The sequence below is a fragment of the Mangifera indica genome, chromosome 14, assembly GCF_011075055.1.
Source record: "Mangifera indica cultivar Alphonso chromosome 14, CATAS_Mindica_2.1, whole genome shotgun sequence".
In the NCBI taxonomy this organism is placed as follows: Eukaryota; Viridiplantae; Streptophyta; class Magnoliopsida; order Sapindales; family Anacardiaceae; genus Mangifera; species Mangifera indica.
In genome coordinates this window covers 11173250-11199232 of record NC_058150.1, presented here as the reverse complement: position 1 = coordinate 11199232, position 25983 = coordinate 11173250, and the positions used below count along the sequence as shown (strand labels likewise).

Genomic DNA, 25983 nt, shown 5'->3' with positions numbered 1-25983 from the left:
TATTGGAAGACACTAATTAAATTTTAGACTTAATATTTAAGTTGAGGGTTTTAATAGTTAGTCTCATTAGATTTTAGCCACATGTTAAGTGATATTTGCAAAATAAAACCTACACATACATTCTACAATGTAAAATAAAAACATGTCAACACGTAATTATAACTAATGTCAAGCCCTTCGAGCTAAGAGGAGTTTGACTGGTCAGCTTAGGTGAATCTTCATCTTCAAGTCTTCATGCGCGTCCTTTTACCTTTAGTCTTCAATTATTACAAGGTTTTGTTTCCTAATTACAAAATTCTTAGGAAAAAAAATTAACTATTCTATAAGAAGAAAGGGGAAAAGGTAGGGTGCATAGACCCTATTCAAGAATTACAACCCATAAATGAAATAAAATAGAAAAACATACACAAAGGTTTTTTGGTTGTGTGTTGAGCACCATGCATGCATACATCCAAACATATATATACCAATTACAATTAATTAAAAATAATTATTATTCCAAGTGTAAAATTATTTTTAGTGCTTGAAGTTTTGTAAAATTGTAATCAGTTCAAGAAAATTTCAATTTAGTTCAAATTTGACAAAATAAGATTAAATTGAGATTTTTAACTTTGTCGAGTGTGTAGGTATGATGTCCCCCCCATATATCTGGAATTGACCAAAATTCCAAAATATTACATAGTTAGAGTCACAACTAAAAAAACCAAGATGGCTAGTATTAAAGGTAGATCATGGCTGGACAAAAATTGGTCTAGTCATGCCACACACATTATGCCAAGACACCATGAAATAGTCACGGTTGAACCAAAAATTGGTTTAGCCATGCTTTATCCTTTAAATTCTAATCGCAACTTTTTGGGTTTTCTAACAACAAAAAATCTAGAAAGGCTTCTAATTTTTATAGATCATTCATCAGGGTAAGGGAATATGGCATGTAAACCATACTCACTCTAATGGTAACCCCCCTCAGATCATGCAATCAACAGGATTCGAAGACAATTTTGTGCAATAACATGAAACCTATGACATTCAACCAAAATCAAACTTGTATATATCAACAAAACTCAACAAAAATCAAGAATCATCACTCAATAATCTAACACAATTTGCATTGCATATGATACTCAACAAATTGTGCAACAACATGATTGCAAATCATCTTTACCAATTTTAACCATCTTGATTAATCCAATTACATTCAATCAACATATAAAATTAATCAAAACTAATAGTTGGTATTATATTTCACAAAAATATACTAAATAGTAGCTCTGATATCACTGTAAAGTTTTCAAGGCAATGATAACTGATAGCATAGCAAAATTTAAAATTTTTTAAAATAAACAAACTTGAAAATCTTGACCAAGATACCTGTTTTAAACACACATTCATGAATATGCAAAACACTCATAAGGTATTTTAGGTTCGTACCTATGTTGATGGCTCATTTAACCTTCACATGGCAAGAGAAAGAATGTTATCCAGCCTTTACAAGGCAGCATCTTGGTATTCACACAAGGCACAAATGTGACAAAGGGAATCCAAGTGAAAAGGCTACTAGGGCTATTGACTAGATTTACTATTCAAGTAAGAAGAGAAAAAGTAGAACAAACAACTAGGGTTTTTCTATTACTGCTTCTGTGTGTGTTGTGTATATTTTGCAAAAAAGCTTATGCCTTCATTTTATATGTGTCAGTGTCTGAGCATAATTGGAATTCCAAACGCACATGATACCTTCAACATACATACACCATTGGCATGTAAAATGACCAGCTAACATGTAAAATGCCCAACTAGTATGTTTCACTTGCATGGCTGGCACACTTAAGTGTGCTAGTTGGCAAGCTTTATGACTTGTAAGAGTGGCACACTTTAGTGTGTTGACTGTGTAACCTTTGTTACATGGTATCGATCAACATCATACATTTGCATGGTTGACACCATCACACTAAGTGCATGAATGGCATTTGGTCAAAACATAATCAAACCTGAGTCCTCGAAACCCATTGGGCAAAACTAGTCTATTTATGCTCACCCTCTAAGCCTTAAACTCCAAGATTGTCAACAAACCATCTACTCTTTTGAGTTCAATTCAACTTTTTTATACATATAACCCATAAACTCTCTATTAAGCTAGTAGTGTCTGAATTTTGGGTGAATCTAGACATAGACTAAGATTGGCCTCTAGCAAAGCATTATGACCACTTAGATGATAGAGTGTCAATAGACATCTCTTAAGCTTTTATAATATTATAGTTATATACAATTTAATCCTTTCGTCAACTAATATCTCTCGAAAATAGGATATAAAAATGTGTTTATCTCAGTGATTCCTCGATATGAACTGATACATATCAACGACTAACATAGATTAGGCTATAACCTCCTCCCATTGTGGCCACACATTCAAGCAGTCATAGATGTCTTTTGGCATTCTCATATAAGATATCTTATCCTGTGCTTAGGAGTGATGAATTATTTATCGATCAACTATAGCCTTTATGTATTTCAAGATATGGTTGATTACTACCTTTATAGTTAACCTAATTATGGTGACATGTTAGATAACATCAAACCATATCGATCCTTACATGAGATAGTCTAACAATCTCAAGTCAAAGGATTACATGCACTGCATTGTTCAGAGGGTTTATTCTATGGATATTAGAGTAACCATTGATATGGATATCCTTTGACCAGGTTAATCTGATGAACACGTATATATTGTACACTTATATGTTGCACCAAACTTTCTATAATAGCTTTGACATGTGAGAACTATAGCCACTTTTGATAGGGTCGCTTGTGTACATAAAGTTCTCATGATCAATTGTCTGATCTCCTTGTCACAATTCTATTATTTTAAGGGCATGTTATTTGTATGATCATATAAATAGTTAAAATATGAATTGAATAACAAGTAATCCTTTTATTAATTATTAATATAAAATTACATCCATAAATGTCAAATTCGATTGTATTTAGCACCTACCCTAACATAGGTTTCAATGTTAAGGGTTAAAAGTGCAAAGTGTAGAAGCTTCAACGATCAATATATGACCTAAAATAATCATTCAAACAGTGGTACTTGAAATTTTATAACGATTTAATGTCTTATGACTTTAAAATGATTGATTAAGACCATTGTATTTATGTGAAAAAAAGGCTAAAACAAATTTGCAATTTTATCTTTGTATATGGATGATGTGTTAATTGGTGGAAACAATTTGAAGTATGTGATAACTATTAAAGGATGGTTGTTTATGGATTTTGATATGAAGGAAATGAGTGAGGTAGATTGCATATTAGGAATTAAAATCAAGAAGGATCATTCAAAGAAACTCTTGACTTTGTCATAAGAGTATTAAGTTCAAAAGATTTTAGAATGATTCAATATAGTAAACTGCAAGCGCAATGATACTTCTATGTCAAATGACAAATTATTGAGCTAAGAAATGTGTCCCAAAAATCAAGATGAAAGAAGAGAAATATCAATAGTGCCTTATTCAAATGTCATTAGATCCCTTATGTATGTTATGATTTGCATATGTCCAGACATTTACTTTTGCTGTCTGACTCATTAGTCGATATTAATCAAATCCTAAAAGAGAGTAGGGAAGGTTGTTAAGAAGATATTGAGATATCTAAAGGTATTGTGGATTATTATTATGTCATCAAGGATTAGATTTGCGTATGGTTGACTGTTCATATGTCGACTGAAGAGGTGATTTATACCAACGCAAATCTACTTTTAGTTATGCATTCTTACTCTAAAAGGGTGCCATATCTGGGAACAATAAGAAATGAACATAGATAACATTATCTTTAATGGAGGTCGAATTTATAACATGTATATTAATTAAGCAAGAAATTTTTTGGCTAAGAAAATTCTTTATGAATTTGGATACACAAAACAATATTGTTGGAATAATAAATTTCCATTGTCAAAATCAAGCTGAGATAATTTTTACAAAAGATCTATAAATTTCATAGTAGAACTAAACATATCGACATTAGAGACAATTTTGTAAGAGACATCATTTCTAAGAGAGAAATGAGCATACAATATGTTTTTACTTATCATATAATCACTGATCCTTTGACCAAACTTGTTTTCAAGATATGTATATCTTACACATGTTAAATTTCTTAGATTACATAGATTGATTTATAAGTTATTAAGCTTATATATTGTACTTGTGACATAACGTTAAAGACCATGAATTAAAGTTTATGAACTTAGATCTCAAAATTCTTGGTGTTTCACTGAATACATTGTTTTGTTCGAAAGTTCAACAAGATTATAATATTACACAAATTAGAGATTGACTCACTCACATGAGTAATTGCCTTTGGCACTAAGAAAGTATGCAAAGATGAGATATATTTTTTGAGAAAAGTGGCGTTGAGAGAATGTGTAAGGAGGAGACATATTTCTTAAGAAAAGAATTATTAGAGTTGAAATATCCCCTTGATGATTAATCAAGATGAGGTCATGAATAGATTCATTTGATAGTGACCGGTTTTGATTTCTTACATCCAAATAACTTACAAATGTTAGATATAAGTTCTTAATAAGTACCTGCAAGTTTGAAGATGTTTGAAAACTCGTGTTAGACATTAGGTGTAGTAATTGAACTAAAATTTGTATAATGTTAATGTACGACATTTAATGAGAATATACACTGTAAAACATGTTTCATACCATGTATGTATAAGTCAACCAATAAAAGTAATGAGTGAATGAATCCCTGCTTCTTTACTATATGAAACTTTATGAGACTTATCTTATGTTGGTACCCTTAAACTGTTTATTATTATTCAATATTCATTCTTAGTGTTTGTTATCTTAGCTTGACACTTATGGGTACACACGATTCAATTTATGAAACATGACTAGAAAAACGACTAAATTTAATTTGAAAATTTCGAGTAAAAGATGAAAACTTATCTATTACGTGTATTTATAGCCAACTGATCTTGTTTATCATATGTGAAGACATGATTTGATCATAGATATATAAGAAGATAACACAATTATTTGGAGGGATTAAAGAGAGTTGCCATTATCAAGTAAGTCTAGGATACAACAAAATTAACTATTTATTATATTTTATTTAGGTTGAAGTAACTATATTATTCCTAATAGATGCATAGTAATAAGCTCGCAAATATAGGTTGCTCATAAGGTCACACGATATATTTGCAAGTATGAAATGTACTGTTGTATAAGATTGTTGTGATCAAGTATTTGGTTCGAATCACTCCCATCATGTATGAGTGGAAGATATTAGGTTGAGACTCACCCAATTGCATAAACTATCAATGGCCAGTTAGAGGAAGTTGGGCAATTGAATAGTTACTAGGCAGTTGGACATATAAAATGTCTCAAAACCATCATATTCCCTGCCTAGACAAAAATATAGAATGTGTATTTCTTCCTCTCCTTTTCTAAGAACATAAAAGCGAAGTAGTCTCCCCCTTTTCACATAATCCAATCAAAGCATGATAAAAGCAAATTATGTTATGGAAATGAATAACTTTGGATTGCTTCAGATGATGTGGATCATTAATCGAACAAAATCAAAATCTGGTATGTAATTTACTGTTTTCTGAATTTATAGAATTTAGCATGAATTTTCCAACACAAAAAATTCTTATGTAATTTAAATTGATGAACAACCCTAGGAGTGTCAATGTTATGTTCAGAAAGTTCAAGGATTCAAACATAATTTCGTCAAACGTGGAAGTTATTAAAAAATACATTAATTTTCCCAGTGTAACGTGGGTAATCAACAAATGACTATAGTTTGTTTATTAAAAGATGCCAAATTAATTTTCTTTTATTAATTCGATTCTCCCTTTTTAGGTACTCGAACTCATCGTTAGTTCACGTGGTGACAAATCTTTGCATGTTTTGCATGAAAGAGCATTAATATCTTATGAACACTACTCAAGTTTAATGTAAACTTCATACTTATCGCATATTCTACCCGTATAGCATGATTTTGTAGAAATCCTCAACTATAGCATGATTGGTTAATACTTGTAAAAATCTGGGTCCATAATAATTTTCTCCTCAATGTTTGGAAAAATGGTAACAAATATATTGAATTTTTTAAAATAATAAATATATTCAAAACTTTGATAGTTTTACCAATTGAGATTATATTATTTTTCTCTAATTGTATATTATTTTAAGTTTTTATTTTTTCACATTTAATATATTCTTTGTTTCAAAAAGAATTTATTATCTTTTATCTTATTATACTCTCATCTCCCCTTCTTTAATTTATTCATTTTTATGTAATTTAATTGAATATAGTTTTTTTTTATTTTTTCCATAAAAAAAAAGAATGATTATAATTATAATTAATTATATAAAGTAGGTTAACAAAGTAGCTAGTTAAAATAAAAATTGAAAAACTATATAATTAAACAAAGAGTATTAATGTGAAGTAATCGAATCTTCGGCGTATAATTACTTTCGAAATCCTTCAGTGTGCTTTTCTGTTCCTCAAACCTTGAATAGGAAATTGTTATAAGCCCTCAAGAACATTTCAAACAGCTAGAATTCACTGTAATTAATAAATTCGATGCACAGAAGACTTCAATTACAAAATTGTTTTCTAAAAAGTACAAACTAAACATTAACATTAATTAATTTCACCAAAAGCTAGGAAATAATTCATCTAGTGAATATGGTTTCTCCAATTGATTATAATCGCCAAAATTAAAATCATTTATAATATGGGTTAAAATTGGATCATTTGAAGAGTAAAGCAGCAGTTCTTGCTCGTCTGTCTCTTCCGGTTGCAAGTTTTGAGTAAATTCAGGTTCATAAATTGTGTCAATTTGTTCAAGAGATTGCGGTTGTTGTTTGTCTTCTTCAAGAAAAACTGGCTTCATCTCCATTTTTGAAAAATTTTCCTCAGAAATATCCTTACTTGATCTGAAACCTCTTTTAATATTCTCCAGCTCTTCTTGCACACTTTGTTTTCCCCTATACTTGACCTTACATAATCTCCATTCCTGAAAAAAAAATTAAATTAACAACTCTAAAGAAGAATTGACTAATTAAACGAGAATTATGAAATGGGTAAATAAATACAAACCGTTTTGTAGGACTCAAGGCTATATTCATACATAATCCAATTGGTCTTGATGGCTTTGTTACGTTTTCGTTTGTTACCAGTAAATTTGTGATATGTGAGAGGCCTCTTATAACCCACCACATTTGTTTCATTAGAATAAATCTTCTTGACATGGCTTGTAGCTTTCCACCATCCTCGACCTGAAACTTCGCGAGAACCATTTTCTCTTAAGCAGTAAATATATCTCTCATTCTTTTGTAAAGCCATGGCTGGATCCCCTGTCAACATAAATATATATCATTGTCGGCAGCATACACATATTTCTGTAGTGGAAGGGAGAAGAAAGCTTAAAAAAACTTACTTTTAAGGTCTTCTGGTTCAAGCTCATACAAGTTTCTTTCAACAATGAAACAATCATGGAGAGGCATTTGCTTCCTATTTACTTTCCTTTCTAAAAGTTCGATGAGCTCCTCATCAGTTGGGTTGAACCTAAACCCAGTTGGCACAAGCATCACTTAAACTATTTAGAACAAATTAAATATGCCAATTTGTTTTAGCCCTGCCCTTGACACTACAATTTATAGGAGGAATCACAGTCAAAGACAAAGAAAAGTAGAATATCTAAGGACAATTGAAGCTTTTGGTGCGCACGAAGAAAAACTAGCATTTGACTAGAAAGGGAAAAGGGATAAAGAGGACCATACGTGAATCATCGCATTTTGGATGATCCTCTTTGGTAATGTCTTTTAGTTATTCTTTTTAGGCCACCCAATTTTTAATGTAAAGACCGTTTGTATCAACAGGTTTCAAAAACTCAAATATCTATTAATTTTTATTAAAGGGAATGATAAAATAATTATTTTATTACTAAAGCACGCTAAACCACAAAACCCGAAAATTTTTTATCATTTCCCTTCTTGATTTGGAAAACTAACAATTTTCTCCTAGGATTAAGTTTCAAAAAATCCACTTTTCCCCCCTAAGCCGTAAACTCTAAGGTTTCAAAATCTAGAATCTATGGCAACAAAAACATTTGGGACGACAAAGACAAAGAAACATCCATGCACCTCAAATCTAGTAGACATTGTCTGATTCATCTTGACGATAACGAAAACCTTGTCTTCATCATTGTCAAAACAAATCGTTTCGTCTAAAGTCATCAAGACATCACCTTTAATTGTCCTTTTCCAACGAAAAGAGATGAGGACAATTCTTCTCTCTTTGTCAATAGACATAGACAAAGATTTCGTTTTTGTCTGTTCGTTGACCTCATCAACATCTCTTTGTCTCCTGATGGCAAAGGAGAGTCAACTAACAGTTTGGGTGGGAAAAGGAGATCACCGAAGACAGAGTGGCGGCCAGAGAGGGGGGGAAAAAAAAAAACTTTGGGGGAGGGGGGAGAATAGTTACTTTTAAAAACTAGAAAAGTTTAGGCAAAAGTTAGGGAAATGAGGGGAGAGAATGAGATAAAATTAAATATTTTTTAATAATATTATTGAAATAATAATTTTACCCTTATATATAACAAAAGTTTTTATTAAATTTTGAATGGTAGGTAGTTATTTGGAAATTAACTAAAACTTGGGTGAGAATAAGTCCTTTGGCCTTCTTTTTAATTATAAAAAGTTAAAGGTGGTAGGGCTGTCGAAGCTATAAATTAATGTAAACTAAAGTTACAAATTGGCCTTCTTTTTAATTATAAAAAGGAAAAGGTGGTAGAGCTGTGGAAGCTATAAATTAATGTAACACTAAAGTTATAACTAAGAGAATTTGTTGAGAGCTTCAGACACACAAATTTGCTTTTAGCCTAATTTTTTATTAGAGTAACGCAATTTTTACTTTACACATGAAGTTTAATTCCTCTTTTTTATGTTCTTTTGCAAAGAAAATCAAAGAGTGTTGCTCGCTTAATGATTGTTCTTTATGTGGCTGTAAAAAATATAAACCAAAAACGTGGGTGTTACTCTCTTGGTGATTGTCAAGCTATGTGGAGATTTTTCTTTTTATAAGTGAAAAAAAAAAAATCCAATTTTTATTTTCATTTATGTGATTCTTTTACAAAAATTTGATGTCTAGGATTATGAATATTTTAATTTACTTACGTTATTGATTCAGTTTTTGTTCATGTTGTTTAAAATTTTATGTATGATTTTTAGATTTTAATTTAGCGCCGCTGATATAAGTTCAGTTTTTTATATGGCCACCTTAGGTTTAATGTTAACTTAGACCTAGAGTTGGCAAACAGCCGGGCTGGTGTGGATAAAAAATGTAAGGATCTAAAACAAGTCGAGTTATGCGGGTGATGATTTCTAAACCTGTAACAGATTTGGCGGGTATAGATTAATGCATTACCCGTGAATATTAACTTCTCACTATTTCTTTTTTGTTTTTGTTATTTTAATATATTTTTTCCTTAATTTTCAATATTTTTTTTTTTCAAATACATAAGTATTTCATAGAGGAATAAAAATTAACCTTAAATTATAAAAATATTTTGTTTATAAATTTGCATAATTTTAACATTAAACATGAAATGAATATTTATAACAAAATATTTAATGCTCATATTTTTAAATTTGTTTTCAACCCAACAAAATTTTTTAATTTTAGGCTAGATTTGAATTTATTTCATGTTAAAAGAAGGAAAAATATATAAAATTTATGTTGAATGTGTTGTAAGTTTGATGTTGAAGTGGAAAAAGAAAATGAATAGAAAAAAAAAGATGACTTCCGGGCATATCCAAACCACTCACAAAAATTCATTATCCGCGGGTATGGGTCCAAAAATCTAAAACCCATACCCATATTTAGATAGGTTATCCATGGGTTATATGGGTGACTGACCCGTTTTATCACCTCTACTTAGACCGTATAATGTAGCTCCCTAATGTGACCCCTTTATTCATTGAAAATTAATTTTGACCCCTAGAAATTTTTTTCCTGCCTCTGCCCTTGAGTATAAGGTTGTGGTAAATGTTTTTTCCTGGCTCACCCAAGGTTTACTTCATTGTCAAAGTTTCATCCACTAATTTTAAAAAATCCAAACACCCACGTACCTATAGTTACTATAATATCAATTTCATCTAAGATAAAGGTAAAATAGACAATTTACGTATTAATAACTTACTTTAAAAAAAAAAACTTATTTTTAAAATAAATTAATATTATAAATTAGATTTTTATTATTAAAAGCTCCTTTATCCAATCATATTTCTCTATGAATTCCTAGAAATTGTATGTTATACTTTCTTCTTTAATCTCTGAGGACTTCTCTAAAATTAGATATGGATGAAGGAAGTAAAAGTATTGAAATCAAATTGTTGTGACAAGTGTCCAAGAAAGCTTTTTCTTCTAATTCCATTAAATATCCCAGATGGGACATTTGAAAACCATCCCAGTCGTGACATATTCCTCTAAATTGTTGACAGACTTGTCCAATTCATCACCGCCATGTGTCAAAATATTTAATGTCCCAGTCAGACCATTCTGAAAATTATCCCAACCATGATATTTTCATTTGAATTGCTGTCAAACTTGTTCAATACGTCATTGCCATGTGTCAAAATATTTATTGCGTTGTCGGACCATTCTAAAAATTATCCCAACCGTAACACATAATCCAGTATAAGTGTGACAAGTGTAAAGTTTGTCACTCTCGTGTAGTTTTTTTTTTAAACTTTCCAGTCGTGCATTTTTAAAGTTAAACCTATACTTCAACCGTGCGTAACCCGACATATACCCATTCAAGCTTCTAGATTGTTTTTTAAATGTAGAAATAATGCAAGTCGCCCGTGACATGATTTTGCTGCCCGTATTGAAAGTTATCCGTTGAAGCATTTAAATATATCCGTTGAGCTCTGATCGAAGTCTTTTTTGTTCGTCCAATTTTTTTCAGAAGACTATCAATGGGAACTTAACCCAAAGGAACCAAATATCTCTATAAATTTGGTTTCAAATTGAAGAGCAGGATGATGAGAAAAAGAGGAGAAAAAAAAAAAAAAAAAAAAAAAAAAAAAAAAAAAAAGAAAAGCTAAAAACATTTTACTTTGATTTCTTTGAAACTCTCCGTGAGCTTAAAACTTTTATTCTTTGAGAGTTCTGTTCACTTAAAACTTATTCATATCTTGCAAGCAAATATTGTGGGCGCAATCCTATATCAACTAGTGTAGTAGGCGAAATCCCGAATATACTACCTGTAGAAAATTCTTCAAGTGATAGTGAAACTCCAAGACTGTTTGCTTAGAGAAGTGGACGTAGGAGGTTTGCAAGAAAAAGCTCCGAACCACTCTAAATGAGCATTTCTTCAGCTTTATCTCCCTAAATATTATCTGTTATTATTGATATTTATTGATATTTATTATTGATATTATAGTTATTTATTGCTATTTGAGAGAAACAATGTTTGGGAACTAGTTCCAAGGCCAATGAATCATCCTACCATCGACATAAAATGGGTATACTGAAACAAAGTAGATGCGTCCGACATTGTTATTCGAAACAAGGAAAAACTAGTCGCTCAGGGGAACTCTTAAGAGAAAGGTATTGATTTTGATGAAACTTATGCACCCTAGCTAGACTAGAAGCAATTAGGATGTTGCTTGCATATGCATGTCATTTTGATTTCAAATTATTTTAAATGGTTTTATTCAAGAAGAGGTTTATGTTGAATAATCTCCTGGTTTCGAAAATCATGAATTTCCAAATATGTATTTAGATTAAAAAAGGCTTTATATGGTTTAAAGCAAGCTCCAAGAGCTTGGTATGAAAGATTAAGTCTTTTCTTAATTGAAAATGGTTTTTCAAAAGGAAAAATGGATACCACTTTATTTGCAAAAAGACATATGCAAGACATTTTGATTGTTCAAATTTATGTTGATGATATCATCTTTGGTGTTACTAATGAGTTTCCTTGTAGAGAATTCTCTAAGATGATGTAGGGTGAGTTTGAAATGAGCATGATGAGAAAGCTTAATTACTTCTTAAGACTTTAAATCAATCAAACAAATAAAAGAAGGGATTTTGCTTAACCAAGCCAAATATGTCAAAGACCTTCTTAAAAGGTTTAACATGCAAGATACCAAAAAGCAACCCACTCCCATGAGGACTTCTCTAAAATTAGATATGGATGAAGGAAGTAAAAGTATTGAAATCAAAACATATAAAAGCATGATAGGTGCATTGTTATATTTAACTGCATCTAGACCTGATACCATGTTTAGTGTATGCATGTGTGCACGTTTTCAAGTGAATCCTAACGAATCACATCTAAACGTTGTGAAACGAATCATGAGATACCTTAAGGAAACCCAAAATGTTGGTTTATGGTATTCTAAGGGATCCTCATTTGAATTACGAGCATTTTTAGATGTCGATTTCGGAGGATGTCAAATAGATAGAAAAAGCACAAGTGGCACTTGTTATTTTTTAGGTAATATGCTTGTCTCTTGGTTTTCAAAGAAACAAAATTCAGTGGCAACTTCTATTATGGAAGCCGAATACGTTTCCATGGCTAGTTGTTGTGCACAACGTTTATGGATGAAACAATAACTAATGGATTTTGGTTTTAAAATGAAAAACATTCCATTATTTTGTGACAATACAAGTGTTATTAAACTTTCTAAAAATCCTATCTTACATTATAGGACAAAGCACATAGATATTAGACATCATTTTTGGCATGATCATGTTAGTAAGGGTGATATTCGAATTGAATTTATTGATATTAACAATCAACTTGCTGATATTTTACTAAGCCTCTTGATAAGGATCGCTTTTGCTTTATTCGAAGAGAGCTTGGTATGATTAACACAAGTCAAGTAAGTGTTTAATGCCCTTATTCATATAAATTTGTGATTATGATATCTTGTTTGACTATGATATTAACTATGTGATGTTTGTGCTTGTTAAGATGAATGTGGATGATGTGTGATCATTTGAAAATGTTTTTCCATTCACATAGCATAAATGCATAATACAAATTCAAATCAAATCAATTCAAACCTATGTTCAAAGTTGATCGAATCTCAAATTATATTAAATGTCCTTGATTCGATCAAAATATTCAAATTTCATATATTTTGCATTATTTTGATAAATAAATAAATAAATAAATATATATATATATATATATATATATATATATATATTATATTTTATATATCTAATTTTTGTTGTCTTGAAGTGTCAATGCTTTATTACTTATACCTAATTCCTTTTTTCCTTATCGTCACATGTTTTATTACTCTCATCTACTTTATTTTATTCATTTGCCTATCAACATATGCTTTATTACTTTCACGTAATTCTTTCTACTCATTTGCTTTGTCGACATATACTTTATTTATTTTCTTTCCTTGCTTCATTTTGCTCTTATTTGCAACATTCTACTTCATATTTAAAAAAAAAATCTCATAAGGACAACACTCATAGCATACTCAAATCACATTGTATTTCTTCATGAAAGATTCTTATTGATAAGTTCTTATGGTTTACTCTCGGATTCATCTTGATTCTTACAACTTTGTGTTTACGGAAAAATTTCAAGTCCTTATTATTGTGATTCATCTTCATGGCTCCAAGAACTAGAGGTAATCCTTGATTATACTATAATATTGTTGTTGGAAATGATGAACAAAGGACTTGCTTGAGTGAAATTAGAAATAGAAAAATTTTTATGGGAAGGTGTGTATTCTTGCTATTTTAGAGGAAATTGGTACTGTTGGTCCGTTCATGTAGATTGTAAATCAGATGAAATGGAGAAATCTATTTTTCATGAGACTTAACATATATAAAAATCTAGTTTACAAGTTTTACAGTTTCTCTGAAAGTAGGTATGGATGTTGAACATCACATTGTAAACTATACTATGACATTCAGATTGCATGGACATGATTTTACTATCATCCGTGATCATGCATTTCATGTTTTTTGCAATTCATAATGTTAGTTTCTTATTTTTGCTATGTTTTGATGATGACATTCATTTCTTATATATTGATATTGATATTGATATTGCTATTGCATGTTGTTGTTTATGTTTTTCTGATATGATTCCTAGTGATGATATTATGAATGGTATGGATTAGCTTTATTATTGATGTTGATATTGTGTGGTCGATTGATTGATGTCGATTGATATTGGAAGTGTGTTTCTTTTATTAGTCATTTTAAGCTACTCAAAAAATCAAGGAAATTCTGTCAAGTTTCTTTTATAACAGAAAAGGGGAAAGATTGAGCCAATAACTTACTGAATTTGCAAGAAATTTATCTGTTTGGTATTGCCTGCTCATATTTCTACTTGATTGTTATATGAGTTTGTTGCTTGCTGCTAATTTTGATTTCCACTTTTTTTTTATTGCTAACAAAAAAGGGGGAGAAATTAGTAAAAGAAATATTTTTATGGCTTAAAATGAGGGGAGTAACTGTGATTTATATTAAAAATTTTTTACTGTATATTATATTTTTAAACTAGATTTTTGTCATCAATCAAAAAGGGGGAGATTGTTGAATCTTAATGTTTTGATGATGATAAAAATCTAAGTTTAGTTTATTAATATGTCCAAAAAATGCTGAAATGCATTACAAATGGACAAAATATGAAATGTGCAGATAAATCTGGATAAGAAAAATATTGGTGAAAATTGATAGCCCGTGACCAAACTGGGATCAAACCGTGCATCAACTGTTCAACCTTCTGGATCAGAAAAATATTGGTGAAAATTGATAGCCCATGACCAAACTGAGATCAAACCGTTCAACAACTATTCAACCTTCTGGAAATAGAATGATATTTTCTAGCCATGTCCCAAAATAAATATTCATGCTCTTTAAATATAAATTTAGATGACCTAAATCAACTAAATTAGAATTTCTTTTTCTTTAAGCAATTAATGTCTCGGGGGGGACATTTGATAATTGTCCCACCCATGACCTTTTTCCTCACATTTTCTTGCCAAGTGTCATCTCTAACAAATTGCTTGTCGCTATGTGTCCAAGAAAGCTTTTTTTTCTAATTCCATTTGGGACATTTGAAAACCATCCCAGTCGTGACATTTTCCTCTGAATTGTTAACAGACTTGTCTAATTCGTCACCGTCATGTGTCAAAATATTTATTGTCCTAGTTGGACTATTCTGAAAATTATCCCAGTTGTGACATTTTCATCTGAATTGCTGTCAGACTTGTCTAATGCGTCATTGTCATGTGTCAAAATATTTATTACGTTGTCGGACTATTATGAAAATTATCCCAATCGTAACATAGAATCTAGTATAAGTGCAACAGGTGTAAAGTTTGTCGCTCCTGTGCAGTTTTTTTCAGAAGCTTTCCAGTTGTGCCATTTTTAAAATTAAACCAGTACTTCAAGTGTGCGTAACCTGGCATATACCCGTTCAAGCTTCTAGATTGTTTTTTAAACACAAAAATAATGCAAGTCGCCCGTGACACGATTTTGTTGCCCATGTTGAAAGTTATTTGTTAAAACATTTAAATCTATCCGTTGAGCTTTGATTGAGGTTCTTTTTCTTCGTCGAATTTTTTTTCAGAAAACTGTCGATGGGAAATCAACCCAACGAAACCAAATATCTCTATAAATTTGGTTTCAAATTGAAGAGTAGGGTGATGAGAAAAAGAGGAGAAGAAAAATCAAAATAAGCCAAAAAAAAAAAAGGAAAAGCTAAAAACATTTTACTTTGAGAGTTCTATTCACTTAAAACTTATTCATATCTTGTAAGCAAATATTATGGTCATAATCCTGTATCAACTAATGTAGTAGACGAAATCCCGAATATACTACTTTTACAAAATTCTTTAAGTGATAGTGAAACTCCAAGACAATTTGCTTGGAGAAGTGGACGTAGGAGGCTTGCAAGAGAAAGCTCCAAACCACTTTAAATGAACATTTCTTTAACTCTATCTCCCTAAATATTATCTATTACTATTGATAGTTATTATTGATATTTATTGCTATTTATTGTTGTTATTATTGATATTTATTGTTATTTATTGTTGTAGTTAATATTAACATTTATTATTACTGTGTTATTAGTTATTTCAGCTTGTTATTTGTCTCCATTGCTGTTATTATTTATTGTTGGTATTTCGGTTGTGTAGTTCGTAAAGTTTGCTCTAGAATTTGTTATAGTGTATCATTTAATTTATTTTTAAGAACCTATTCACCCCCCTCTAGGTTCATATTAGCTATTACAAGAGTGTCTAACAACATGCTTGAAGTATGAAAAGATTGTATGGCTCGAAGGGCATAACCAGTTACTATAGCGAGTCATGCTAGGTGATGGAGACATCATCAGAGCACTTAGCCATGGGGTTGATCCATTCAAATATCAGTAGGACCAATTACAAGGAGTCAAGCCAAAAAGTTGCAATAAGCCTTAAATAGACTAATGAAAGAGCTTTGATCTAAGTGAAACATCATGGAGGCTAATTGGGTTAAGGAAAACACCGAGAGACTAATTAATTTGATCCAGTTCTTAGTTCAAGAAAAAGTAAAGGAATCCGTTGTGAGGGATAAAAGCCCAATCCAAGAGTAACATGTCGTATTCGGCCGTCAAGGAAGCATTCAAGGGAAGGCGTCCAAGGGTGCCTTGGTTAGGTCGAGGATTATGTTATTATTATTTTTTTGTAATAGGCTAAGACTTGTTTTATTAAAGCCCAAACTTTTATTTAAAACCCAAACTTTTATTTAAGTTATGTGTTATGTAATGGGCTACTTAAATTAGTTATTTTTAAAGCTCAAATTTCATGTTGGTTTCTAACCTAGGTTATTAGGCATTTAATTAGGTAATGGGCTTAGGTAAATTAAGTAGTCTATTGGGTTAACGTCAAGTTAGGCCTTAAAGGTTTATAGACACTATTTTAGAAAAACAATTTTTTTTGGAAGAATGAACGGTAACTGTGAGTTTCAACCTTGTTTCAAGATTTCAACTTCGTGATTCAAAACTATCAAGAACTTAATAAGGTTCATCCCTTGTGGCAATCTAATCACTAATCTATACCAAGGTTCGTACGAATTTCATTGGTATTGAGTCGAGATGAAACCTGTTTTAATCCTAGACAAAGATCGATTCTTGATCTGGTTTCATGCCTCGTCGTTGAAGTTTGCATCACTAGGTTTATGGGTTTGACCATCAATTCCATAGGCTGACCTGGCCCAGCCCATCATTGTTCATGAAAAAAAAAACATTTAACTTTAAACTTATAAGGCTACTTGCAGTTTGTAGCCTTGCAAGTTGTTACTGGCGAGCCCAACAACCTCCAACAGCTACTGGCCAGACCAATAACCATTGGAGGTTTGAAATTTTTTTAATTTTTTTTCTTTTATTCTATATAAACCCACCTAGCCTTACTCTCTAAACCATACATTCATCTAACCTAATTTCTCAATCTTTCATTTTCTTTCTACATTCTTTTCTTTCAATCCCTTTCACATTCAACGTTTTGTTTATTCAATTTTAATATTTCAATTTCAATTATTAATTTCTCTCTACATTGGATTCATTCATTTTTTGTATTAATATTTTTGTCTTTGGTTTTTTAATTAAAAAACTTTTCAAAATAATTATTTAAATTTATTAATACAAATCTCTTTCCAAATTAATACAACCAAGAATCGTAAATTGCAAACTCGATCCTCTAAATCATATTTTGTTTATATTTTCAAATGATGTAAAGTCATATTCTATTACTAATTATCACATCTAATTAAAGGAAACTCTTTATTTTATCGATGTCGTTGTAATGAACTTACTTCCTCTATGTTCCTATGGCTAACCATACACTTAAGTCGGGACAACTATATTTTATATGCTCCGCTAGTAAGAAGAATTGAGCTACTGGCCTTTAGACAATGTCACTCATAATTTTTGCTATATTTGTTATTGTCATTATTCCCTTAATATTTATTAACAACATAATTTCTTTTTTCGTTTTTACTATTTTATTAATTATTATTTTTCTTTAAAATATCTTCATAATGGAAAAACCTAATCTACTCTAATAAAAAAAGGTGTGCAAGTGATTAGGACAACTTAACTTTTGTAGACTTAATTGATCAGTAATGGGTGTAGTGTCAACATTGTAACAAAGATTATGTAAATTCTATGTTACATAGTCTCTGTTACAGTATTTACACTATACACATTCTTGATCAATTGATTCTATAAAAGTAAAGTCGTCCTAATCGTTTGAACACTTTTTTTGTTTCTAATATATTAAGTATTTTCATTATCAAAATATTTTAAGGAAAAATAATAATTAACAAAATTGTAAGAGCAAAATAGAAACTAAGTTGTTAATAGACATTAATGTAATGGTGATAGTAATAGGTTTAGACAAAATGTGAGAGACATTATTGGACAACCACTCATATGAGTTATTCGGTTTTTTTTACTGATTGAGCATATGAAAAATAGATATCCTAATTAAACTGTCGAGTAAGTTGAGAAGATGTTGGTAGAGAAAACAAGTCCATTGCAGCACTACTGATAAAGAAAGAGTTTCTTTTAGTTAGATATGACATTTAGTTAGAAAATGATTTTACATCATTTAAAAATATAAAGAAAATGCAATTTAGCGGATCTACTTATAATTTACAATTTTCAATTATATTAAATTGGAAAAAAATTTATATTAATAATTTTAAGTAATTATTTTTTTGAAATTTTTTTATTTATTATATAAATAAGCAGACTCATTTAAGGTTCGACACAACCTGACATAGGGTTGTACCATGGGCCTTTTAATTGTTTTGTGTCGATCCACCCTGAAGGCTTGCACAACTCGATAACCCATGTGAAAGCCAATCTAACACGACCCACTGACACTTTTGTGTGACTTGCTAGGTTCACTTTAGAATCTATACCCAATGTCTGACTCGATATTGGTCTGTTTAGGGTAGTTACTTGGTTAGATTATGGTGAACTTACTTATAGATTCGAGGTCACTAAATTAGTGATTTGCTTCTATGTTAAATAGTTATGTCATTTTCTTTGCACTAATTTTCAATTTTGGGATGTGTTTCCTACCAGAGAAGAGGTTAATTTGATAATGGAATCTTTTGAGGAGCTCTCAAGGTTGTCTAATTATAATTTATCAAAACTTAATACAATATTAAAAAGGGTAAATTAGTAATTTTTCTTTAAACTAACAGTAAAGGTTACTAGAATTGGATGATGGATAAGTGTTTCAATTTTCCAAAGTTAGCAGGTGGGACTTTGACAATGGATTAAACTTTGAGTGGAAATAAGTCTTTGAGTAATGCTATGTGCACAAAATAGTTAAAAATTAAAGATAAAATGAAACTTAATCACATGACAACATATTAATATTTTTATACAAAAATTATGCATATAATATTATTGATAAGTCTTTTGGCCAAAATAAAATAGTTTCAACCAGAGCTGTAAAACCATTTTCTCTATTATATTTAAAGACACATCGAGCCATTGAAGATGATAAAGGAAGACCCACTAGTATTGAAATTAAGAAATTAAGATTTTCTCTATTACTTATTAATGGAATAAAATAGATATAAAATTAATTTTACTATTTGATAATGGATTAATATTGATGATAGAGTGTAATCTTGTAAAACAAGCTAACGGTTGAGTGTATTCTTGTAAAACAGGCTCAGGATCTTCGATGTTCCTTGGAAAGAATTGAAATATCTATTACTTTGGAGCCTAAACCCAAAAGTGAACCCTATTTGAGAACTTGTAAATCTCAAGTGCAAAAATATATTCTACTTTAAGGGTGCGTTTGATTTATGTAATGTTTTATTATTAAAATTTAAAAAATGATTTTAGAAATAAATAATCTAGAAGATTAATAGATTAATAAGAAAATTATTAGATATAAATTATTTTTATATTTGATCAAATTTGATAAAATGGATATGTATAAATAATTATTATATTTGGTTAGAGGTAATATAAAAAAACTAGTATATTATTTTACTCAAATATCCTTAGGTATAATTATTAAAAATTAAACTTTATATTACTTATTATATTAATAGAATATGATAATAATTTTATATTACTTATTATATTAATTGAATATGATAATAATTTTGTCCTAAAAATTAATAAGTAAAATTGAAATAGTAACAAAATCAATATTATTTCAATAATATTTAAATATCTAAAGTGAAAGTGGTAACAAGAGTATCTTCTATATTACTTATCATATTGCTATTAGTAATTTCGAATTATCAGAATATTTTATTACTGATAAATTAAATAAAATAATATTAATAATAAAATATAGATTACTAGAATAATCTGTATAAACCATGAACCAAACCCTCCCTAATGTTAATAATGAACTTATGTAAAGATGAGTGTTCACTGTTCACCAACTAATTTAAACTTTTGGAACATAAAATGAATTGAAAATAGTTCAATACTTTGAAAAGATGACAAAGGCTAACCTCTACATTATTTTTCAATTAAAATCATCATGTATGATCTTAAAAATGGTATAATAATTAGAATAACCAATATTGAAATTGATTAAAAGAAAAGGATGATTTGATATAGAAATATAATAATAAAATGATAATTACTAAACACATGTTTATTCACCTTTTATTGCAAAATTGATTTATCAATATCATCTTCCTGTTTTATTATGTTATGGATTATTTAATGGAAAAAATTCATGTACAAAATCATTTTTAAAGGTAAATTATAATCTCTCAATGATAGAAAATTATGTTACAATCAAATTTTGCTTGATTGCTAATTACCTAGAGTTTCTCTCTTTACTGAGGCTTACCTATCATTATTTAATGAAATTGCAATCGATATATGTAATTAATTAATTACGTGACATAATTTGTGTATATAATTGAGGTCAAAAACAAATTAATTTATTAAAAAAATTTCATTGTTTCTCCCTTTATCTTTGGAAGCCTATCATTGGTCCATGTGGTGACAAATATTTTTAATACCTATATATATAATTTGAAGTTTATTGAAATCAAACGATGCATGCATGTTTTCAAATCTAGGTAGATTGGGTTCTTTAAAAAGCTTTAACAACAAGATCTTCCTATTTAAATCACATTAGATTTTCCTTTTGCTTTTGTAGATACTAGCTATGATAATGTGGCTTTAAACATGAAGGGCATAATTGTAATTATGTAGAATTAATGAGGGTTGCTTGAGTCATTTTATGGTCAAAGAGTATTTTTGTCCTTATAGGCATTTTTAACTTTTAGGGTTATTAATCTTGACCTTTGGATGGCTAGTATAGAGGGTTGAAGAGTTCTAGCCTCCCTCTGTTGCGTTTGACTCCTCTGTTTGCCTAAAAATCTCTCTTAGGTTTGAGTTAAGGAGAAAATCTTTTGGATTTCTTTGATCGAGTGTGAAGGTTTTGAGTCTATACATTATGACTTGATTGTAAGCTCCTATTGTCGATGGTTCTTATTGTCTTTGTGTCTTGGTTGAAGGTTTATTGTACTATAAGTTGAACTCTTATTTTGATTCATAGTGGATTTGACTAGGGTTTTATCTTCGCCTTGGATGTAGGGTTTCAAATTAGGAACCCGAAACAAGTAAATCTTTGTTGCATCTTGTTTTGAATATTGGTGCTTTCTTTATTAATCTTTCTATTTGTGCGAATCTAGAATTAATACTTTGTATAATAAAGGTTTTGAAAACTAACAAATGGTATCAAAGCCCTTTAGGGTTTATATTGAGTATTTTTTTTAACTTTGTTCATTTCTTTATCGATTCTTTGTCTGTAATAATTTTTTATTGTGTATCTATGTTTCTGTGATACTATTAACATTCTTTTTATGTATAAGAATTAAAAGTTTGTGTAACAAAAAGGATATAAGATAGACTAGGATTGATATTGACATATTCAATAGAAGGAGAGATTTTAATATTTAGAGAAAAAAGATGTATGTAATCTTGGTATATCAGAAAGGTGCCAAAACTCTTAGAACTCAATCTGACTTTCCAGAATGTATGACGAATATAGAGAAATCAGAGGTAATGGAAACTGCCTATAACTTGCTTATATTGCATTTGTCTGATAATGTTTTGAGAAAGGTTGATGATGTTGACACTGCTACTAAAATTTGGTTAAAACTTGAATCATTGTATATAAATCAATCTTTGACAAACAAAATTTATTTGAAATAACAGTTGTTTGTTTTAAAATGGACTTAACAAAATCTTTAAATGATAATCTTGATGAGTTTAATAAAATTGTTATTGATTTGAACAGCATAGATTAGAAAATATTTGATGAAAATCAAGCAATAATAATTTTGAACTCTTTACTTGAATCTTTTAAAGACATGAAAGTTGCTATTAAGTATGGTAGAAAGTCATTGTCCCTAAATGAAGTTCTAGGTGAATTGAGATCTAAAGATTTGGAAATAAAATTTGAGAAAGTCAATGGGTGAGGGTCTTCAAGTTAGAGGCAAATATGATAAAAGAAATAATCAAAAAGAGAGAAAATCTGCTAGGTCTAAGTCTAGAACAAAGTGAACATGCTGGCAGTGTCATAAGGAAGACCATTTTAAAAGAAATTGTCTTGAGAAAAATAAAATGTATACAAATAATTCTGATAAGCAAGATTTGGTAAATTTTCTAAATGGCTATGAAAATGTTGAAGTGTTACTTTTGTCTGAAAGAGTTCTAGATAAGGAGTAAGTATTAGACTCAGGTTACACATTTCACATGACACCAAGAAAAAAATGGCTCATTGATTTGAAGTATGTAAATGGGGGGAAAGTTTTAATGAGAAATGATGATTCTTGTGATGTTACTGTTGTTAATAATGTGAAATTTAATATGTATGATAATTCTATTAAAATTCTTGAGAATGTTAGACTTGTTCCAAAATTAAGAAGAAATTTAATTTCTTTGGGTCTTTTGGATTCAAGTGGCTTTGCTTATAAATCAGAAAATGGCATATTGAAAATATTGAAAGAATCTTTGGTTGTGATGAAAGGGAGGTTGTCACATGGTCTTTATATCTTGGATGGTAATGTAGTTTCTAATGTTATGAATTATGATGTTGGCATTCAAAATGAAACTACATTGTGGCATAAGAGATTATAACACATTAGTATTGCTAGTTTGCATGAATTGGCTAAACAAAAGTTGATTGATTCAAATACCATATCTCATCTTGATTTATGTGAAAATTGTATGCTTGGTAAATCTCAAAAATTAAAATTTGCACTTGTTACTTATCAAATTCTCATTATTTTATCACATTAATGGATGATTACTCTAGGAAAGTATGAGTTTATTTTTTGAAACAAAAAGATCAAGCATTCAATTGTTTTAAGGACTGGAAAACTTTGGTTGAAAATCAAACTGGTAAAAGAATTAAAGTTCTTAGAACTGATAATAGGCTTGAATACTACAATAAATGGTTTTTTAATTTTTGTCAAAAACATGGCATTCTTAGACATAGAACCTACACTGAAACCCTTAATCAAAATGGTCTTGCTGAAATAATGAATAAAACAATTCTTAATAAGGTTAGGTTCGTAATGTCTAATTTAAGTCAAGTAAAAGATTTTAGGCAAAAGTTGTAGCAACTACATATTATCTGATCATCATTTGCATTAGACTTTATGACACTTATGGAGATTTGGTCAAATAGACCACCATCTCTTAATTATTTAAGACCATTTGGTTGTTTAGCATATATGCATGTGAATCAAGGAAAGTTGAATCCAAGAGCTTTAAAAGTTATGTTCCTAGGCTACCCATTCTAGTACAAAAAGCTATAAATTGTGGTTAATTGATGAGAAAAAGTGTCTGATTAGCACGAATATTACTTTTACTGAATTTGAATTTTATAAAGATCTTTTCTCTATTAATAAATCAATTGGACAGGTTCAGTTTGAGTTATAGACACCTGTTAGTAGTACTTATAGTATGTCATCTTCCTTTGGTAAGTCTCAGGTGTTCATTGGCAAATGTGATTTGGGTTTGGATGTAATTCATGCTTTAAAGTACAAAATTTTAGGCTAGAATCAACAACCACCACTGTAGAGTTATGGTGAAAGTTCACAGAGTGATAGAAATCCAGACTTGTCTAATTTGCTCTTTCCATTGGTTTTTTTTAGATGCAACTATGATCATTGTGTATGTTATATGAAATTTGAACATGATGATTATTTTTATCTCTTGATATATATTGATGACATGCTCTTAGTTTCTAAAAACAAATTTGTCTTAAATGATTTGAAACACATGTTGAATTTTGAATCTGAAACGAAAGATTTCGACCTTATAAAAACAATATTAGGTATGGATATTGTGAGAGATAGATCAAAGGGTTGCTTATTTCTGTCTTAATCTGGTTATTTAAGAAAGTTCTTGAAATCCACAAAATGTCTAAAGCTAAATCTGTGAATGTTCCATTAGGTGCTCATTTTAGATTAAAAGCTATCTTTTTTTTATCTATTGATAATTTTGATTTTATGAGAAACTTTCCTTATTCTAACGTAGTTGGTAGCTTAATGTATGCAATGATTGGTTTTAGGCTAGATATTGCTTATGCTATTAGTTTAATTAGCAGGTTTATGAGTAACACTTGCAAGGAACATTGGCATGCTCTAAATGGTTATTAAAGCATCTAAACGGATCATCAAATTATGGTTTACTTTATATAGTTGATTCTACTAATCATTTTCTTGTGAAAGGATATTATGACTTAGATTTTGTAGCTGATTTGGACAAAAGGAGGTCATTAATAGGATAAATCTTTACCTTTGGAGGTAATGTGATGAGCTAGAAGTGCAATTTGTAGCATTTTGTGAAAGATCGAATGACCTAAGAAGGGGGTGAATTAGACAATCTAAAACAATCTTTACCAAATTAAAGGATTAAATCGATTTATTTAAATCAATGAACGTTGTCTATTTTTAATACAATTTAGGATAATAACAAGAATATTTCAAATAATCAATACAATTAAAAGAACATAACACAAAGTATAAGTTTAAGGGAAGAGAAAATCAAATATGTGATATATAGTGATTCGGCACAACGCCGCCTACGTCCACTCCTCCAAGCCATCTCGCTTAGAGTATTCCACTAATCCTTGGTTGACAAAAGCTCAACCAACCTTTTTCTTCACAACAAAATAGCTTCCAAGGTGCTATTAACCTTTGTAAATGCTAATGCTCAGTTTCCCTCATTAAAAATTTTCTAATCTCTCCAAGAGTGAATGTCATTTTTTTATAGTACAAATTTTTGGTATGAATTCAAAATATAATCTCTCTCAAAAAGTGTAAATGAAAGTTTAAGCTCAGTACAACCTAATACAAATGAAATTACAAAGTATATGAGCAAGGGTTTTGAATAAAGAAGAGAATTTGCAAGTGAATAGCTTAAAATTAATTTGCTCTCAAATATATGAAAGTTTTTTGTGGCAAAAATCCTTTACAAATGAATTTGATTAGGTTTATATAGGGGAAAATGAGGAAAGTTCCGTTGTGCACAAAAACAGTTTTCCAGAAAACATAAAATTTGGTCGATCGGATGTAATTCGGTCAATTGGATATAATGTGGCACTTCCGTGGAGTTGACATTCGCTATTAAAAAATTCAAAACAAAATTTAGTTGACCAAATTTAATTTGGTCAATCGAATTTTTGGAAGCCAAAATACATGGCTTCTGGATAATTCAGAAGCTGGCACGAATAATTCGATTGGTCAAATTTGGTTAACCAAATTTTATTACATTTTACCCCTAAATTTTTAAAAACTTACAATTTTTCTCCTAAACCTTTGAAAAGTGACAATTTAACCCATATTTGAAAATACTTTCAAAACCAACTTTGAGATATGAAAATGTAGTTCACAAAACTTCATTATTTTAAAAAGAGTTAAT

General features: G+C 29.8%; 1 protein-coding gene across 1 annotated transcript; it reads right to left on the bottom strand.

Moving 5' to 3' along the window:
• Positions 1 to 6578: 6578 nt before the first annotated feature.
• On the bottom strand, positions 6579 to 7630 carry LOC123196049 (putative NAC domain-containing protein 94). The gene is made up of 3 exons (XM_044609936.1): positions 7456 to 7630; positions 7116 to 7372; positions 6579 to 7032 (listed from the first exon to the last, which is right to left on the bottom strand). Exons 1-3 carry the CDS (start codon positions 7604 to 7606, stop codon positions 6667 to 6669), a joined length of 774 nt encoding a protein of 257 aa, XP_044465871.1. The 5' UTR covers positions 7607 to 7630; the 3' UTR covers positions 6579 to 6666.
• Between the last annotated feature and the right edge of the window lie 18353 nt (positions 7631 to 25983).

Bases quoted from the DNA above. Each gene is read 5' to 3' on its own strand.
- LOC123196049 (XM_044609936.1), bottom strand. From the start codon at position 7,606: ATGCTTGTGCCAACTGGGTTTAGGTTCAACCCAACTGATGAGGAGCTC. The intron at 7,373-7,455 runs GTAAGTTTTTTT...TTATGTTGACAG, and splicing joins TGAACCAGAAGACCTTAAAA to GGGATCCAGCCATGGCTTTA. The intron at 7,033-7,115 runs GTTTGTATTTAT...TTTTTTTTTCAG, and splicing joins GCCTTGAGTCCTACAAAACG to GAATGGAGATTATGTAAGGT.